Raw genomic sequence first — 20,166 nt, forward strand, 5'->3', positions numbered from 1 at the left:
ACCCGCGGTCGGAGTGACGGCCCCCCTCAGAGGTATCCGGAGGAAGGGGAAGAGAGATCTCTTCCTGGGATGCCAGCAAGGACCACTTCGCCCAGCTGTGCCCCCATTGAGAGGTCCCAGAGACAATGCACTGTACCCAGAAACAGAACGAAGAGGACACCAGGGCTGGCAGGGCCCTCCAGGCTCAGCACTGTGCAGATGGAAAAATAGATGCTTAGCAAAAGAACACAAGTGGACCAGAGCTAGTGACAGAGGCCAGCCCAGATTCAGCCCCCAAAGCTGGGCTGGGGCTCTGCTGCCTCCTCCCAGTCATTCCTTGTCACACATCTCAAAGGGACAGAGGTTCTGCCACTGAGCAGCTTACAATGCTTGAGCCTTGAACCTGCAGAATCTGTCATCTCCCTCAAAGACACCATCCTCTCTGAAGCCTCATGAGGCCAGAAGAGCAAAGGCCCCCATCTCCATCTTTCTAAGGGGGAAACTAGAGAACCAGAAAGGAGAAGGGACTTGCGGTCTTGTGGTCACACAGGCAGTCAGCAGGCCAGGACTGTGTCCCCAGTGCCAATGTCACACAGTGTCCCCTGTGGCCTGGAACACGGGATGGTCAGCCTGGCGGGCCAGCTCCAGGCAGATCCGGGAGCCTTCAAGCCCCACTCCTGGTCCCACCCTCCCTGACTGGGGCATGGCTTGTCCCTTCACCCTACAACCTCCCCAACATGCATCTGAACATGTGAACCTGAGGATCTTGTACAGAAGTTTCCGAATAAGCAGAAATATGTCTAAGTGGCCTAGAGACACAGTTCCAGTCTATAGCCAAAGCCACTCACCTAAAATCAATGTCTGCGAGGTGGAGTCGTGGCCAGCTCGGCCTCAGACTGGCTGAGTGACCTCAGGCAAGTCCCTGCCTCTCTCTCAGCCTGTGACTTCACTTATAAAACCAGAGGACTGGAACAAGGGGTCTCTAGGGACCTTCTGGGATGTGAAATTGTCTGGTTCATGACTCTGATGTTTAAAACATCAAGCCTAAAATGGGTGGTAATTAACTCAGGAGGGTCAGGCCAGACACCTCCCCTCCACCTGACCCCAAGGTGGCGCCAGGCCCCAGGGCCACCACCACACCCCACTCCGCCCCCTCCCCTGAGAATTCTGTTGACTTTTGAGGACAAATCAGTAGGGAGAAGGGCAGCTGTGGAGCAACTAAGAGAACCTGGGCTCTGAGGTCAGGGGGCCCTGGATTCAAATCCAGTCACTGCCACTTCTTGGCTGTCCCCTCTCTGAGGCTGGTACCCCCAGCAAGAGGGGTGGGACGGTGCCTCCCTCTACCACAGATTGCTGTGAGAACTGAAGGACATGAACTATATAAAGCATCTGGCATTTGGTAAATGTCACTTCCTTTTTCCTACGATAACAACAATAATAACAACAACTAAAAACACAATGACCGAGAGGTCACGATTCCAGTAACCTCAACTACTCGTATCGCGGCCAAGAACCCAGAATACATGGAGGCTTGCGAGCGGTCGAAATTTAGCTACGAATATCTAACAAGGATTTGGGTAGAGTGGATGTTGACTATTTTCCCAGGAAGGCCTGCAGGGAGTGGGCGATGAGGCAGGACACCTGGCTGTCAGGTGCACTGTGTGACCTTCAGCAAATGGCTTTCTGTGTCATCCCCTGCCGGGGACAACAAAACGCACATCAAAGAGTTGTTTCCATAAGGGTCAAGGCCATAAAAGGGCCTTGCACACTGCAGAGAGACCCACAAGTTGGAGGGGGTGGCTGTTATTTCCCCTCTCCAGGCAGGGCCCTGCAGAGGAAGGGCCAAGGTGCACGGGTGGAGAGAAAGGAGCCGGAAGGAAGGAAGGGAAAGCAGAGGTGTCCAGGCCCTTCCCAAGCTGCCTTCCGCCTCACCACCCACTAGACCTCTCCCCACGTGCTGGCACCATCCTTTCCAACCAGACCTTATGCAATTGTTCTCTGCAAACCCCACAGCTGGCCTTTGCCTGCTTTGTTCTCATTGCCTGCCAAAACCCTTCCCACATATCCCTCAGAGCCCTGCTAAATGTCACCTCCTCCATAAAGATAGCTCCCTCGTCCCAGGACAGATGTGCCCCATCTCTCCTCAGCTGGCCCTTTCCTAAGAGCACTCGCCAGTGCTTTTCCTGCGCCTGGTTTGTCCCTCCTGGCAGAAGGACTTTGAGGGCCAGGGTTATGTTGTGTCCATCTGCCCCCCACCCCCCACCTGGCACCCAGGCTCTTACTCTGCAGATGCACAGCAAATGGGCCCTAAATTATGTGAGCCTGGCCCACACCCGTCCCAGGAGAAGCTCTAAGGAAGGCCCTGACGGAATAGGCTCCAGAAGCTGAATCCCAGGAGATGTGCAGAGGCAGGCGGAAGGAAGCTTCCCACCCAAGCAGCCAAGGTTGGCCTGGAACAGAAGATTCTTCCAAAAAGTTAATTGCTCTTCCCTCCTCCTGACGCCCATACTCTTTATCTGGACACCCAAGCCCTTTGAGGAACATGGAGGTATAGCTCTTAGGTGAATGGGTAGGAGTGCTAGATGTACAGAATGTCAGGACATTCTCTCAGTTCTGCCACTAAGTCCAGTGGGGTCTGGGCTTAGTCGCCCTCCTCTGCCATGGGAGACTCAGTGCCCATGGGCAGACCTCCTGCCCTCAGCCACACCCCACTGGCACTCACCAGCCGTGACTTGCCGCCCTAGCAGCCTGGAACCAGGCTTGCTTTGCCCAGACTATGCCGGCTGAAATTAAATGGAGAATGAAGCTGTTGGACCGCTTCTGGTTTGGTATGGGCCTACTTGGGGGCCTCAGTTCCCACTTCGCCTTCTAAGTCGGCAGACACACTGGGGCAGTGCCTGTCACTCCTCCCCCAGTCCAGATGGGGATGAGGGCACAGGGTCTTAGCCTGGAAGCCAGGACACTCAAGGATGGTGTCAGCTTGCCACCAACCTGCCCTAAAATCTTAGATCCTTGGTTCCCACATCTGTAAAATGGGATAATGGCCTCAGGCCTCTGGGCCTACGCCCTTGGGTTACTGCAAGCCCCAAAAGCCCAAGGTGACAATGAGGACCTCTCTCTCCTCCACCTCCAGTGAGGCTGGGTCTCTAGCCCCTGCCTTCCATGTGGCGAGAGGGCTTCACAGGGCCCCCAGAGGGAGCCAGTGAGATCTACAGGACACGGCTCTGGTCCACTATGGAGGGGACACAGGAGCAAGTGGCCAGAGAGAGGAAGGAGGGTCAGTGTAAGGAAGTGGGGTCTGAGTGGAGGGTCTCCTATTTCCAACGACAAAGGTACCCACAGCCCTTTGGGTCTATCTGCCGCGCATCACCTTGGCCTCTTCAGACACATGTGCTAAAAGAGCTCACTAGCATGGCCTCTGCCCTAATCTGAATCAAGGTTAAGCTGACTTGGAGTTCGATGAGGAAGTCCCTCTCTTCCTGTTCCCTAGCTATATGCAAAAGATGTTGGCATGTCGGGTAGGCAGGGCCCTTAGCCACCATGTTGGGTCTCTCATGCTGCATGTGGGAGACCCAGGTGAGGGAGGCCAAGGGCTTTGTTCAAGGTGCACAGAGCAGTTGCTATCTGTGTGAGGTCGGGGCACCTGGTCTGGGTGGTTCTGTGTGCAGTACATTATTCTGGGCTGGAGGAGTCCAGGCGGGTGCAGCGGGAGAGTGGAGGAAGAACCTGAGGGGTATCCCATCTACCCCCTCCCATCACAATAGCACATCTGGGACCACCAAGCCTGGGATTCTCAACGAGAATAGCCCACTGCTCAAATCCTTATGCCACAAGCCCACCCACCGCGAAGGTGGTCTCTGACTCAGTGAGTTCCGCTGGATCTGGAAACGTTGTCCTTTCTTTCCTTCATTTCTGAGAGGAACCAGTGGGGGCCTCCATTAAAGCCCAGGTCTGACCCGCCCCCAAACTCACATCTTCCCTCCTGTTCTTTGACACGTCCCAAAATCCAGTGCATCCCTTTCCCAGCCAGCGTGGTACACCTCTGTGGGTTCTGCCTGCCTTCTGGGCCCCCATGACGGATAGAGCCCAGGCCCGGCCACCCTAGGTGTCAGGAATGGGGTCATGGCTGCCAGCAGGGCTGAGGAGTGCTGGGGAGAGGGCCTCCTGTCCACTGGGCCCACCAGAGCCCACCACACAGCAGGGCCCTCCTGAGGACACAGACAAGACAGAGGGAAGAAGTGTGACAGGACAGAAGGAGGGACGCGATGTCCCAAAGACACTGTCTGGTTCCTGGATCCAGCTACTCGTAAAGCCCTGGGCTTTTGATATGAATCAATTAGCAGCGCTGTTTTCTGCTTACACTGGCTAAGAATCAAGTTTCCATCACTCGCCTTTGCATTACCAACACTCACGGTTGGCTTTCATTTCAGGGCTATTTCCACAAAGAAAGAAAAGGTGCTGTTATTTTTCCTCTCCTGGAGAAAGTTACAAAGAGCAACAAAGCCACCATGGTGTGGCTGCTACCCCTCACCGTGATGCCTGGCTGGCGCTGTTAAAAATTACTTCAGCACACGACAAACTACTGCCTATTTTGGACTTCCAAGACTGTCTTTGGACGGCCCAAGTTGCCCCTGTAGCGAATGCCAAGGGTCTGAGGCATGAAAAGGGTCTCTTCACAGTTGTTTCCCCCCACCACCCCCCAAGCCTAAGCCACCCAGTGGGTATCTCCGGGGCCCTCCCCTATGCCAGGCCCTGGCTCACTGCTGGCTCCCTGGAGGCCGGAGCACCCTCGCACCGCACTGTGCAGGTCTGGCTCTGAGCCAGCCAGGACCCCAGGGCCCTGAGCATCTTTGGGACTCGTGAGAGCATGCTGGGGAAAGTTCTAGGCTGTGTGGTTTGGAAAGCGGTGGAGCTAGGTAAGCATGAAAGCCTGTACAGATTTACTGTAAGCAACTCAAGATCTTAGGAAGGAAAACAGATGGCTTGAAATCAAGTGGAAAAAAATAAAACCTTCACAGGGTTTTGCAGTGAGCCCTGGTAAACAAAACTCAAAGGCCAGCTTCGCTACTATTCTTTCAGCCTCTGACGGAGAAGTGACCAGGCTGTGCCGGGCTGCATGTACATCTGCCCTTGGTGCCCTCACCCTGGCCCCACCCAGAGCTGGCAACAGCCCATGGACAGAAGGCACTGATTTGGGTGCAAGGCCTGTCCCTGGACATCAGGCATGAGTCTGAGACCCTTGCTAGGAGGGAGGGGCGGCCGTGTGACCTTCATAGCCACCAGCACCCACATCACCTCACACCCAGCCCCACAACCTCACAGAGCCCTCATGCACACACACAGGACCACAAATGCACACTGTGTTTGTAAAGAGTGGGTGATTCCCAGCCCCACACTCCACTCCTCCTCAGCTGCACAGCACGTGATCTGAGAGACTGCCCTGTCTGGGCTACCAGGACAGGTTTTCAACTACCCAAAGTGATAACAGATCACCCTGAAATGGCATCAAAGGGTTTGGCAATGCTGAATCTGAACCCCAGAGCAGGAAGGCCCTCGGGGATGGTCTGGTCCTATGGCTGTTAAGCTTTGTATGCAGAGCTGGGGCTTCTCCAAACAGGGGTCTCCTGGGGCCAGGCTGGAGACTGGGAGGGGCAGGCAGGGGTCTCCACCTCCCCACCCCCTTCACCCTACCTCCCCCGGGCTCTACTCAAAACAGTCCTGGCTACATCTGCTTTTCATAGTGAGCCTGGGGATACAGTGTATTTGGAAAACAGTCAGATGTCAGGTTCACAATAGAAAGAATTTAAGCGGCTCTAGTTGTCCCCCGAGGCCTAAGGCACAAGCTGGGTCAGCCATAAACGTGCTGGCAACAGAGCAGAGGTGGGGACTCAGGTGTTCCGAAGCTACATCGGCAGCCAATGAGTGGGATGCTGTCATGGGAGCCGTCACCCACCGGGCCACCCGGGACAAGCCTGTCAGCTCAGCCTGACAAATGGAGCCCGTGCTGGATGACATCCGCCCCCGTGTGCCCAAGGGTCCACAGAGAAAGGCCTTTGCAAGTTGCTAGCCCCTGCGGCAGGCCAGGATGGGGTGGCCTTTCACAATCCCAGGACCGTTATCACTGCTAAGTGAATCCCAGCAAACCTCCAGCCAGGTGTGGCATCCCTCCTGAGAACGGGGATCAGAGGCTCTGGGGAGCCGCAGAAGCACCGCTGGAGCGTGTGACTGAGACATAAGGGGCGCAGACCAATGCAGGAGCTCCCCCTTCTAACAGCTTCTTCAGAGGAGCCCAGAAAATGCCAGCAATGCTAACATGCTATTTCAAATAATGTCAGCGTGACTCTCTCACAGGATCTGGGCACCATTTCGAGCGGCTCTTCTCCTCCTCACCATCAGTCCTGTCTTTCCTCCATACACTTGCCACCCCTTTTAGGAAGTCCCCCAGACCGCGGGAAGGAATGGCCGGCTCCACTCCATGATGTCACCAGCAGCCCTGTACCCAAAGCCTGCCCCACTCCCCACCCGAAGCCCTCAGAGAGTCTCTCTAAAAGCGGTTTTGAGCTTGAACAGATAAGAGACAGCCGAGTGTCTTCTCGAGCACATCTTTGGTTGGCGCCCTCCCAGGCAGGGACTGGTTCTCCCGCCTCCACTTCTCTTGCCCGCTCTGAGCAACAGCACACAGCACCCAGGGAGGCCCCGGGCAGCTCAGGAAGTGCCTGCCAGGGTGGGCACCACCGCAGGTGGACCCATCACCACTCGCAGGGCCTCCCCGCGGCCACGTCTGCACCACCAGGCACGGGGCCAAGACTGAGGGCAAGACGGACAGGATGGGGCACGAGATGCCTCTGAGCGCAGCTGTGACAGGGCCACGCCTGCAGCGGCCGTTATCCGAGCGGGCTACCCACCGGGAGCTGAGCCAAGCGCTCAACATATAAATCTTTATTTAATCTCGTGAAGCAGGAATTAGCATCCCCCTTTCAGAGAGTGAGAAACTCAGGTGCAAAGGAGTATAGAGTCAGGCCTGAAATCAAGTCTGTTTGACGCCCAAGTTCCTTAAACAGAAAACCCAAAGAATCCTGTCCGGGCCCAGGCTGTCTGGGCTAAGCTGTGTGAGCTTGGGGCAGGTCTCTCGTTTCTTCACCTGAAAGACAGCGATGCTGACGGGCATCATTAGTGCCACCTAACAGGGCTGCCAGGGGCGGGAAACAAGTGTGCTGTGTAACACGTTGCAGCAAAGGATTGGGCACCCGGGAAGCTTACTAGGTGTCGGTCACTATTGTTCCTGCTGCTGCTGAGAATATCTTCCATGCTGTCTTCTTGGAAGGGAAGGGGAGGCCCAGGATAAGACGAGCCCCCCCAAGTGCCTGCCGGGTAGAACGCTAAAGCAGATCTCTACCAGGGAAGGTCCTCAGGAGCCCTGAGCGGGAGGGAGATGGTCTCAACATACTTTTACTCCTTCCTCTGCCCTGAGAGCAAGGGGAAGGAGGTGACTCCAGACGGATCTTATGGGTCTCTGTGCCTGTGTGTGTCTGTGTGCATATGTATGTATATCTGTGTGTATGTGTCTGTGTATCTCTGTGCATCTCTGTGTGTGTATATGTATGTATATTTGTGTGTATATGTCTGTGTATATCTATATGTGTGCATGTGTCTGTGTGCATCCGTGTGTCTCTGTGTCTGTATCTCTGTGTATCTATGTGTGTGTGCATCTGCATGTGTGCATCTGTGTGTGCAGTGGAGAGGAGGGACATGGCAGAGCTGAGACGTCAGTCCTGGTAGTATGAGGCCATGCAGGTCCAGCAGGGCAGCCATGCCTCACACAGATGCCCCCAAGGAGCCAGAGCCTGGGCGGGGACTCAACCCTGCCTGGCTTGGTTGGATGGGGCAGGGAGGGGACAGACACAGCCCAAGTCCTCCCGCTCTGGACAACAATGAAGAGTAGCCTGGCTACGGGGGGTGAAGGCCCGTGCGCATGGAGAAGGCCTCCAGAGCCACTCCCTGCAGGAGCACACCCAGGCTGGTGAGCAAGACCGTTAGCAGCTGCCCCAGTGACCAGAGCAGAGGCACTCTGATCACAGAGTCCTAGACCTTCAGAGCCGGATGGTTCCCTGTACAGGTGGAGAGGCTGAGTGCCAGGAGATCACACAGCCAGATGTCACCAGGCATGGGCCTCCTGAGAGCCCAGCTTCCCCTCAGGTAGCTCAGGGGTCTCACCCACATACCCAGAGACCCCCACCCAACGTGGTCAGGCAGGGATTAGCAAACTTGCGCCTGGGGAGAAGACAGTGTGGCTTATGGTCTCTGGTGCACGTGAGCCTGGGCCAGGAATGAATCGTATCATTATGGCAGGATTAGAAGAAAAATGCCATTAGAAAATCTGTGTGTGCACCACATTTAATAAGGTCAGTAGCAGCAAGCAGCAGGCAGGCCGGCAGCATGAGGCCACAGAGCCCCCGCGTCCTCCTCCTACCCAAGCCAGAGCCTGCGGGGCACGGGACAGGCCCTGGTCTGGCCCGGCCACCAGGAGCAAGTGTCTCCTTCTGCCAGGGCCTCCCCAGCCTGGGCACCACATGGCTACTCTTTCTACGTCTCCACTCCCCAAGGCCCACCTGCATGGCGTTGTTCCCAAATCATCCCCCACAGCAAGCACCCCACAAAATGAAAATTCATTCCCTGGGTCTTCATGGCCTCTGGAGTCTGCTCTCTACTTGCAAAAGAAAGGAGTAATCGATTGCACTTTACAAACCTGTTAATGTGCTGTTAATCTGCTCCCCTCCCTGGTGACATAATGCAGATGACAAATACGGATTAGAGGTCTAGAAAGCTCATGGAGAATGGACATGATGGAGAAACTCCAGCTCTCGGGCAGCCGGGCGGCCACATTTGATAAGGGTACACGGAACTGAAGTCCTCCACTTCCAGGGCCCCCGGGTATCCACCTACCCGTGTCCTCAGGGCTGGCCCTGGACCCAGACCTTGCAGCTTTCAGACTGCCACGGCCTACGGTGAGCCCCCCGTCCTGAGTTCATGGAGGCCCTCAGTCCTTTCCCAGACCTCCGTCTCAACTGCCCATCCCCATCCACATCCCAGGGGAGTCCACATGTGCTGAAGTATGCGCCCACCGACCGCAGTCTTACGGGGGACCCAGCGGCACTGTTAGCTGTTTGGGTGGGAGTCCCTCCAGGCAGCCCCAGCACAAGTGGGGAGACCTAGAAGGTAGCTCTGAACACACATGTACGTAGCATATAACTGCTCTCTCTCTTCCACCAGCCGACCATCCCCTGTTCTACTATTTCCTTCATCCTCTTGACTATGCTCACAACATGCCTGCTATGCACCAAGCTTGGTCCTGGGCTTCTCAGGGGTGGGGGTGAGGCAGCAACGAACAAGACAGACAAGCCCTGCCTGGGGGTTTGAGGGAGGAAGACACTCACAGCTCCGTGGACCTGGACAGGATGGCAGACAGGGCGAGCAGGATGCATCCGTAGGGACCCGCTTCAAACTGGGAAGAGGAGAAAGGAATGAACACCCACCAAGTCTGCACCCTCTTCTTCTCACCTCCTCGGGGGCCACACCTAGGGAGCAGCCTGACCCTGAGCCAGCTGCCCCAGCCGGGTCCCAGAGGTCACCCCTAAACGATGGGGAGCACACCAGCCTGAGTGACAATGGGGGCAGACGCAGTGGCCGCCAAGGTGCATACCAATGACGACCGAGTCCCAGAAGTTCACAATACAGCAGCCAGGGCAGCCTCCCTTACCATGCAAGTGTTTGTCACAGGCCTGTGCTTTACAGTAGTGTTAATACTGCCCTCTGCCACACAAGGAAATGGGTCAGATACCGAGCAATTGGCCCGAGCTCACACAGCTGCTACACAGCCCAGGGGGATTCCAGCAGGCTCTATTTGATTCTGAATCCCTTACTCCAAAGACCTGCACTGTGTTAAGAGCGGCAGGGAGCAGGTGTGGGGCAGAGTCAGGGTCAGGAGGGCTGAGTGACCCAAGCCGTTCAAGTACAAGGACAGGCCCTGTCTTGCAAAAATTTTTGGTATTTTGTTCATCATGGGTTTTTTTGTGTGGATTAATATGGATATTTAAAAAATATTATTGATACTGATTATTGAGGATTTTGGTACCTCCTTGAATTTTTTACCCAAGGGGAGCCCCTCATTTATCTCCCCCAGGTCCCAATCCTGGGTTAGAGCCCACAGCCTAGAGCCTGGCTGCCTGGGTTTAAATCCTGGCTGTGCCACTCCTAGCTCTGTGATCATGGGGACAGTTCTTAACTTCCTTGTCCCCAGTCTTCTCACCTGTGAAACAAGAACAATTATACCAGGACCCACTCTCATCAGGGTGTTGTGACGATTAAGTGAGATCATCCTTATAAAGCCCGTAGGACGGGACCTGCCACCCGTGTGGGCCATTAGTATGGTGCTGGCTCTGCACTGCCCACCTGTCCAGTAGCCTCCTGCGAAGGGCTACGTCACGCTGACTCCCTAGAGAAACGCCACCCCCCAGCTGCAACTGTGTGAAGACCTTACGTATCCCCCCTCTCGGGATGATACCACTTCTAGTACGTTGTGGATGAAGACGCTGCCTTATGATGGTCAGTGTTCCTTATGTGTGGTCAGTTTCTTTTTGGACTTGAAACCAGACCCTCAAACATGTTTGTTTTGCTGAAACAATAAGAATAATATCGTCGATCCCCTTTCCATTTTTCCCTGGTTGCCAGGAAGCTCAGAGCCAAGTAGGGTATTCAGCTCAAGCTTCTGATAAAATTATCTTTTCTTTCCTTCAAAATACAGTCTTCATTTCCATACTGCAACTCAATTCATCATCTAAAAAATTATTGTGTGGGGCGCCTGGGTGGCTCAGTCAGTTAAGCAGCCGACCTTGGCTCAGGTCATGATCTCACAGTTCGTGGGTTTGAACCGCCCCCCCTCCTCCACCCCCCCCCCCCCCCGTCAGGCTCTGTGCTAACAGCTCAGAGCCTGGAGCCTGCTTCAGATTCTGCGTCTCCCTCTCTCTCTGCCCCTCCCCTACTCGTGCTCTGTCTCTCTCTGTCTCTCAAAAATAAATAAATGTTAAAAAAATTTTTAATTAAAAATAAATAAAAAATTGCTGTGTGAACTTTCGTGCCACGAGGAGGCTCCCTGATAAGGTTATGCTTGTGAACAAGGTGGACGCGGATATGCCTTTGCGGGAAGTAACTCAGGTAAGAAAGAACAAGAAGCAACTTGAAAAGGAGGGGGAAATACAAGGTGCTCTGCAAACGCACAGAAATGGCCTTCAAGCAGACTAAGGATTTAGGGAAGGAAGGAATGCAAAGGAAAGCTTTCAGGAGGAAGTGATATCCAAACCCAAAGGACAAGAAACAATCAGAAGAGAGGGAATGCTGTTCCAGGCAAGATGAACAGCGAGTGCAAAGGCCCAAAGGCAAAAGACGGCAGATTTACTATGGTTGGAGCATAGAAAAGCCCCAAGAACATCATCTTTTTATAATTAACTTTTTTTCTAGAAATTCATAAGAAAATATTTTGGTGGGGGGGGGATATAGAAATGGAACAAATAAATCAACAACAATCTTATATCAACCTCATTGTAATTCTCTGATCTCAAACCAGTCACTTAACTTCTGCTCTCCTCAGTTTCTCCATTTGCAAAATGAGGATGATGAATCACTACTTTGCGTATTTCCTTGGGTTCTGGTGCACGTTCTAGGAGACCACGGCTGTGGACATGCTCTGATGACTGCAAATGGTAATGCTGATGCCCTTGTACAGCAGGACGCGGGCTCAGGAGGGCTGGCGTTCTGGTCACAGCTCTGCTACTGACCTGCATGTTGCCTCCGGGAGTGACAAAGCTCTCTGTCTCCGCTTCCCCAACCAACTGCTGCCATGGACCCACCCATGGTGTTGGGGGAGCCATGGCACCCTCTCTGTCTGCTTCCCCCTCAGCCATACCTGCAGCTGCAGGGCTGCAATGAACCAGGGGACACAGAAGCCTGCTGTGCACCCCAAGTCTGCATAAACATGGAGAATGGTCAGTACTATGTGGGCCAGCATTTTCCACAGTCCTTGGAACAGCCTCAAGGGGAGCTTCCCATGAGCTCTGGATGTGCCCCTCTGTGCAGACTGGCTAGCAGGGAGAAAAGACGCCTGCCTGGGGCTTCTGGCCCCCACCAGAACATGACTGAATGGCACCAATATTCCATTTTGTTAAAAAATAAAAAAACATTAAAAAAAAATTTACTAAAATTATCTCATCAAATCCAAGCTGCCAAGACATGGGAGGCCACAGGGCAAGGTGCCTGCATTGAAAGGAGAGCTCTCCGGGCGGGCAATTGGGCCCGAAACTGCCGTTAGGGTCCAGAAAAATGTCTGGTGCCATTTGGGAAGAAGGGGCCATCCTCCAGTGCTGCTCTGGCCCTGGGGAGAGCGAAGCCCACCAAAGAACCCCAAAAGGAGGCAGGGGCGGAGGCTCGCCCAGCTCGCAGGGGGCGGCCAGACATCTCACCCGAGGGTGAGCGGTAATGAAAACACAGCAAGGAGGCTATTTATTTTGGGCAGCGATGGTTCAGTGTTCGTTTCCAGGCCTGGCACGAGGAACCCCTCTTAGGCCCAGGCCATGAAAAATGAATTTGGTGAGGGTAGTGCTGAGGCAGCTCAACGGCTTCCAGAAAAAACATAATTACACTGTGGGGGAAGGCACCACCTTCCAGGGTGAGGAGGGCCAAATACTGACCACTGGTACACAGGGACCAAAGCCAAGTGAGGAGGGGGAGCCACTCTGGATCCAGAAGAATGATAGAAAGAAGGCAGCCCCTCCTCAGCACAGGCCCACCCTCTGAACCTCTTCCAAAGTCACTGTCTTGCTTGGGCTTCACCGAAACCCCGGGGTACAGACAGAGGGAGGAGAAAGGCCTCAGTTCATAGACGAAGATGCAGAAAACCTTGGTGCTGAGGCATCACCCCGGGGCCATCAGTGGGCGGTGACAGGCCCCAGGAGCATCTGAGCTATTTCCCAAGGGCTCTCCTTTGCCCCCTCGAAGCCTCCAGGGCACCTCCCTCTCCTGGCACCAGTGGCTCCACGCTCCACTTCACCTGATGGTGTGAACACAGGAGCCCGGGGGCCTGCCTCCCTGGTCAAATCACATGCACGGAGGCGGTCAGGCTTTGTTCGTCTTTTGGATACACTGCTGTATCCTCACAGCACTCTGAGTGCATTTAAGAGTAGAATCCTTGGGGCGCCTGGGTGGCTCAGTTGGTTAAGCGGCCAACTTCGGCTCAGGTCATGATCTTGCGGTCTGTGAGTTTGAGCCCCGCATTGGGCTCTGTGCTGACAGCTCAGAGCCTGGAGCCTGTTTCAGATTCTGTGTCTCCCTCTCTCTGACCCTCCCCCGTTCATGCTCTGTCTCTGTCTCAAAAATAAATAAACGTTAAAAAAAATTTTTTTTTAATAAAAAAAAAAAAAGAGTAGAATCCTTTCTGCTTATTTAGATCACCTGATGCTTAATTTAGAAGGCATTCTTGTCCATGCATTTAAGTTTCTTCTTTAAAAACCACAGCTGGACAGTAACGAGCTGGAAGTTACCTGCTAACTGCTCCATCTTCCATTTTCTAGATGAGGCAACTAAGGCCCAGTGACTTTCCCAAGGGCCCCATGTGGCTGAGGAATAAGCTAGCAGGGGCCCTCAGGTCCCTGCTCCAGGACTCCTACAGCTGTGTGCACCAGCTGGGAAGTGCACTGCATCGGCAGACAGCCCACTGGGTTATGTCCATGAAGAACCAGAGAGAGCCAGAAACAGGGAGCAGGTGGCAGCCAGTCTAGGCCGGGACCCCTCCCATGCCAGAGCCCCTCTCTTGCACCTCCCAGAAAGGCCAGGTGGAACGGTCAGTGCAGAAAGACAGCGTCCTAAGCTGGGGACACGGGCCAGGCTCCTCGGACTGAATCATCTCTGGGCAACAGCTCTCGGGCAGAAAGTTTCTGAAGAGTCAGCACCTCGGTGACCGCACACCTGCCTCACAGTGGTCTCAGGATAGGCCACATTTTCCTACCCAAGCAGCGTCTGTGACCACTCTTCCCTGGCTCCGCCCAGATGCACAGTGCCTTCAGGGAACAGGAGATAATAAGAGAGCAGAATGTCCAGTCCCACCACCCGGGCTCGCCAGCAAATCTCTAGGCAAAGTCGCCTTCTTGGGAACCTAAAAGAGCTCATCCCACAGCCCAGAAGGCTGAAAGAAAGGCGAAGAGGCATGGACCATTTGCTTGCACACCAGGAGAGAAGGCCTCAGCGCTGTTTCTTTCCTTCCACCCTGACACACAGACGTCAGAAGATGAGACCTTGCAGTTGGGAATCTCAGAGGTCATCTTTTGGCCTTGGCTCATGCTGCACCCTGCCCCTGTAATGCTTCCCCCTCATTTGTACGTGTCTACAACTTACCAGTCTCAAGGTTACCTTAAATAATTGTGATAGTGGTGACCATTATATCAACAACGAAAGCTAAAATCACTGACCACACTGAACCAGGCACGCTAGTTCTAAGCACCGTTTTTATCAGCCCCATTTTACAGATGAGGAAACTGAGGCACAGGGAGGCTAAATAAGTTGCCCAAGGCTACAGAGCTACTAAGCAAGGGGTGTTACCTGGATTGGAACCCAGGCAGAAGGCTCCAGTAATCATGTCCTTTACCAGGGAGGCTTGGGCTCCTTCCTCCACAAAACCAGTGAGGCTACAGCCCTGAATTCCCACGGTGCTTTGTGCTGTTCAGGCCCTGGATGTGTTCCGCCCCATCTCACAGCAAGGGGTGGGGGCACAGATCTCCGCCAGCAGACAGGGTGCTGGAGGCCCCACCCAGCCGGGATATACTGAGCAGGGTCTCCATAAAGAAAGCAGACAGCTCTACCATGCACATCCCCCCAAATAAACCACTGTTCATACCTGATGGATGCTTTGTTGAAGAAAAGTCACCAGCTCCTCATAGCAGGTCAAACTGTGCAGTGTGAGCTGAGGAGACACAGACCCACAGGGTGAGCTGCCCAAGCCCCACCGATGGTTCCACGTCCTGGATTATCTCCCACCACCCCGGCTTCAGCAGCTACAAAACCCACTTGGAAATGTCCCTGTAGTCAGACGGGTGACCTTGAGAGTTGGGGCGGGGAGGCACACAGGCCCAGACCCGTGTGCAACTTAAAAGGCTGACAGGGCCCAGCTGGGGTCTCGGGGGTGAATTCCGCCCTGCCAGCCACACCAGGCCTACAGAGCCCTGGAATGGAGATGTTGCGGAGCCAAAGCAAAGGAGCCCACATTGTGCCTGCCCCCCACTGACAAGCGGGATCTGAGAAGCACCTGGGGGTGCAGGGGAGCCAGGGCGAGAGACCCACCCAGCTCTAAGCCCAGCAGGCAGTGTCCTGAGTTTGGCGGGAAGCTGCGGGTATGAGTCTCCTTTGCTTTCTCAGGCAGGATAGGAAAAAGCCATTTGTAGAGAAAACACCCACCAGGTGAGACCCCCAATTAGGATCCCGGGGCCACATGCGCCCAGACTCAGGTCAAATGAAGCAAACTAGGTAAAACAAAAAGTCCTCAGTGCAGAGGAGGTCCACTCGTGGAAAACGTCACTTTGTATTCTCACGTCTCTCATTTCTTTCCCTTACTAGGTCACACCAGGTCTGGCTTTATGGCCGGTGCTCTGTCCCGCACAAGCTCTTCCCCACCCTCAAACCCCCCTCCCTCTCCATACCACCCCACTGCCCTCTCGCAACAACCCCAGAGAGGATGCTGAAGAGACACAGAGGGACAGAGAGGGTTGCGGTCCGGCCAGAAGGTGTTACGTAGGGCCTGCTCTTCTCTGTGACAGGGCGCCTGTTGGCCTCTTGGCCATAAAGCCAGTCCTGGCAAAAGCCCACCCCTGAACTCCTACCTCTGCCCCCACCCCAATCCCAAGTGGAGGATCTGCTAGCCTGGGCTGCAGGGAGGGCTGGCCCATCCCCAGCTGAGAGAGGATTTACTTATATGAAAGGAGACCGTCCCCACACAAAGCCAAAGGTTGCGTGATAATTTTCCAGAAAGCCGTACTGTTTCTAAGACTCCATCTGCTTTGTATTTCCCTGTTGGACTGAAATGCTGTGTTCCTGAAGCCCTAAAAAGGAAAGGGAGATGCATGAGTCCTCTGCATGGGGAGAAGACATGCCCTTGAGCCAGGGTGAAACCACATGTGCCATTAAATGAGGACAAATAAAAAGGTGGCTCCAGAGGAAAGAACGGGACCAAGGGTTTCTCGTTTCTCCCCCACTTTGTACTCACCCACTAGGCTGGGTCCAAAGAACTCCACTAGTGGGGGTGGGAAAAGGAATGGAAAAAAGACGGCAGGAGGGAGAGCTTAGGGTAACCAAACCCAAGTCCTGGCAGGAGGAAGCCTGCCTCTCACCCACAACTGACAAATAGATTTCCAGACTGAGGAATGCTGACTTGTCCTTCATTTTCAGGGCTGGGAGGAATTTCAGCCTCTGGCCTGAGGCTTCCCACCCTAACCCCACGTCCGTTTACACAACACCCTGCGTGTGCAGCCCAAGAAGGCGTGCACTAAAAGTGGGGTTTGGGGCCCACTGGGTCATTAGCCTGCTGCCTGGGCTGGGACCAGCCACTGCCCCTCTCTGGGCTCCTGTTTTCTAATCCATAAAACAGGGAGAAATTGAATTTTTGTCCCATCTGCTTTCAGCACGGCCATGCAGATCCTAAGGGCCAGGGCTAATCCGTTAACTGGGGCACGAGTACCAAGGACAAGCACTCGACAGGAACAACAATAATACCCAACACTGAGATGGTACTTAGTATGTGCCAGACATTGTCCTAAGTACTTCACATTTATTATGCACTATGTATTCATGTGGGTAAATGATTAAACTGGTAATATAGTCACTTATTACATATAACTTATTTAATTCTCACAGTCACTCTACCAAATAATCATTACTATCATCCCCATTTGCCAGATGAGTAAACAGATGAAGTGCAGAGAGGTTGACTCAATTGTCCAAAGCCACACAGCCAATAAGCAACAGGAGTTAGCTTCTGGAGCCCCTTCTCTTTAATTTTTTTTCAATTTTGGTTGTTTTTTTTTTTTTTTTTTTTTGAGAGAGAGAGCGAGCATGGGGGGGGGGGGTGGGTAGAAAGAGAGAGGGAGACACAGAATCTGAAGCAGGCTCCAAGCTCCGAGCTATCAGCAGGGCTTCAACTCACGAACCACAAGATCTAGACTTGAGCCAAAGCCCACCGCTTAACCAACTGAGCCACCCAGGCACCCAGGAGCCCTCTCTCTTTAGCAGTGTGCTCTACGGACCCTTCTACCCCACCAGAGTATAATCTTTGGCCCCCAAAGGCATCCTTTTTACTAAAGCTTAGCCACAGGCCTGGGATGGACTGATGCTCCCACTGTGAAGGGCCAGACTGAAGAGCAGCCCATGTGGACTACACGGATGGCGTCCTCCACCTGCGGGAGGATGGAGGCAGTGGGGTAAGTCTCTTCCTCAGTGGAACAGGGGTCCAGGTGACAAAGTGGACAGGAGCATGCTTTGGGACTAGGAGAGTGGTATGAATCAGAGGGTGACTGGTTACCGAGAGGCTGTTTGCCAAGGACATGGGGTCAGAAATACAGAGGGGAGCAGGCTGCCTAGGCCAGAGGGTTGTGTCCCCCAAAGCTCCCCAGGGAGGAAGGCGAGACAGATGTGACCCTTGGCAGAGAGGAGAATGGAGCTACATGGAGACCCCTCCAGACCTCTCCCAAGTGTGGGGCTGCCTCTCTGGGCTCACACTGACATGGGCACATGATAGGCACCCAGGAGGACGCACAGACAGCCTGTTGGAAAGACAATTTCCCCAAGGACAGGAAAGCACACAGCCAGCTTGCCTGCAGCCGTGCCCCACGTGAGTGGTAGTGACAAGGCCCTGAGAAGCACTTACAGTGTGACCACGGCTCTCTGATGGCCCCCGGCCCGCCACACAATGTCTGCGATGGCCAGGGCGAGGCAGTGGGTCCTGTGGGCATTGGAAGGCTGCAGCGGCCTGAGGAGGAAAAAGAGAACGTGTTTATGCCGGTAGGGACACAAGCCAGGGACCGCGTAGCCCTGCAGCAGATAGCCGATTCCTTCCTCTGCCACACAGAGGGCCCCAGAGCTCAGGGACTCCCGGCAGGGCCTCCTCAGAGGAGGGCCAAGGGAAGAGCCCTGGGGGAGGGGCCCCGGGTGGGGCTGGAGGAGGAGCAGGCTGAGGAAACAGCCCAGGGAGCAAAGGGGATCCTGGAGGCTTGGCAGGGCCCGACGTATGTGTAAGCCAGTGCGGTGCGTTCTGACAGAGCCCAGGAGGCTGAGCTGAAGGCATTCTGGAGCTACCGCCACCCCGAGGAAAGGTAGCCATCCCTGGCAAAGGTCTGGTACTGCCCTGACCCAGCCTTGACCAGTCCCAATATCCAGGCCCCTGGAGACAATGGTTTGTGCAAGCAGGTGCCCTTCACTCCCACGAGCCACAGGAAAGGAGGTCATGGGTACAGAGGGGAGAGCAGCCTGCCTTGCTGGTTAGCTATAGGGTGTGGGATGTGGGAGAGGAAGGATTCGGGGTAATCTCTGGGGCTTTCGGGGGTGCACAGTGGTGCTGTTCACTGAAATGAGGAATACAGACAGAGAGGAGAACTGGGGGAGCAGCTGGAGGTGCCCATGGGACCCCCAGGTGAAGCTATCTGACCCATCTAAAGCCCAGGACAGCAGCTGGCACTGAGTATAAGTTTATGGACCACCAGCATGTGAGGAGTCCTCAGCACTTTGAGTGGCTAAGATTCCCCAAAGAGATGATGGGGAAGGGCAGAGGTGGTGGCCAAGGATGAAACGCCCCAGAACTCTGGCGTACCAGGGAGGCAGAGGAAGGCAGGAAGTGACAAGGCAGTAGGGGCTGGGCTGGGAGATGGTGCTGTTACATAGTTTTAGAAGCAAATGGGCTTTGAGCAGAACAGGCAGCCAGCAATGTCAAAAATGGCAGAGAGACGTCTTACGATAAAAGGGGTAACAGAGAAACCCTGTTGTGTGACACGAGCAAGAGGGAAGAACAGGCAACAGCCTGATACAGACACTTCCTTCAGTTTCACCTTCCCAGGGCTCCTGAGAGCTGTACTTCTTGCCCATCCCTGGAGTCCATGGATTTCTTCTAAACTCTTAGAAAAATTACATTATTACAAAAGCAGCCTGTTAGGCTCTTCCTAACAAAGGTGCCTTGATGAAGACCCCGCTGGGGCTCAAAGGAAGATACAGGGTGGAGCGGGGGTGGTTTTCTATGTTTTCAGTAGCCAACTAACATCTGAGCTCCGTGCTGAGCTGCGGAGGTGGGGGAGGAGGAAGAAACTGGAGAAATGGGAACGAGGAGACCCGGACACAGGTCACCATGGTGGGCAGCACGTGGTCACTCCCCAGTGCCTGAGACACAGAACCAGTTGTCTGCATCCAGGCTGTCAAACGACTAAAATGGGAGGTGACGTGACATAGCCCTCCCTCAGTTTCCCCTTCCATAAACTGGAGATGACAAGAGGACCTCGTTCATAGCATTGGGAGCTTTAAGCAAGACAATGTGTGTAAGGTCCATAGCCCAGCACCTGGCACGTGGTCAATATTCAATAACCAATACCTATTACTGTTGTCTCTATGGAAACATCAAGTCCCCACTTTGGCCATGGTGACAGGAAGGTGAACTCCTGACATCTGGTGTGAAAGTAACAAGCCACCCTCAACCCACTTGAAAAATGAAATGGCAGACTGCCTGGTACTTCTGCAGCCGCTGGAGACCCGCCAAGCTCCTCGAGGAAATGGTTACCACGCCATCACCAAGCCAGGCAGCCCGAGCTGTGCGGGGAGCACTGGCCCGGGTCACCATCAGCTATGAAAACAAAGGTGAGGAAATGTTGTTCTGGGTTTCCGGAGAGGTGATGCCAAGGACTAAGGGGGGGCCAGGAAGGCAGGGCTTGTCAGACAAAGGAGAAAGGATTGGACATTTATCTCTTTGGATTCAGAATCTATGAAAGTGGGCTTCGTCATCCCCATGGATCCTGTTTCCTGCCCTGCCCCCACCCGGGTGACCGTCATGTCCTGTCAATCACACCTCCTGAGTACCCTTGCCAATCCCCTTCCTGCCCCCGTCCAGGACCGGGATGC

At 54.3% G+C, this 20,166-nt stretch overlaps 1 protein-coding gene across 3 annotated transcripts in view; it reads right to left on the reverse strand.

Annotated features, from left to right (window-relative positions):
- MINDY4 (MINDY lysine 48 deubiquitinase 4) overlaps positions 1 to 20,166 on the reverse strand; it is a 110,463-nt gene that overhangs the window by 23,425 nt on the left and 66,872 nt on the right. For all 3 annotated transcript variants that reach the window (XM_025930043.2, XM_086693301.1, XM_086693304.1), the window contains exons 10-13: positions 17,936 to 18,037; positions 16,052 to 16,115; positions 14,918 to 14,983; positions 9,414 to 9,481 (exon numbers count right to left, since the gene is read on the reverse strand). In XM_025930043.2, coding sequence (XP_025785828.1) covers positions 9,414 to 9,481; positions 14,918 to 14,983; positions 16,052 to 16,115; positions 17,936 to 18,037 — 300 coding nt within the window. The remainder of the gene's footprint in view (positions 1 to 9,413; positions 9,482 to 14,917; positions 14,984 to 16,051; positions 16,116 to 17,935; positions 18,038 to 20,166) is intronic.

The sequence above is a fragment of the Puma concolor genome, chromosome A2, assembly GCF_028749965.1.
Source record: "Puma concolor isolate L17-30 chromosome A2, mPumCon1.1.hap2, whole genome shotgun sequence".
Classification (NCBI taxonomy): domain Eukaryota; kingdom Metazoa; phylum Chordata; class Mammalia; order Carnivora; family Felidae; genus Puma; species Puma concolor.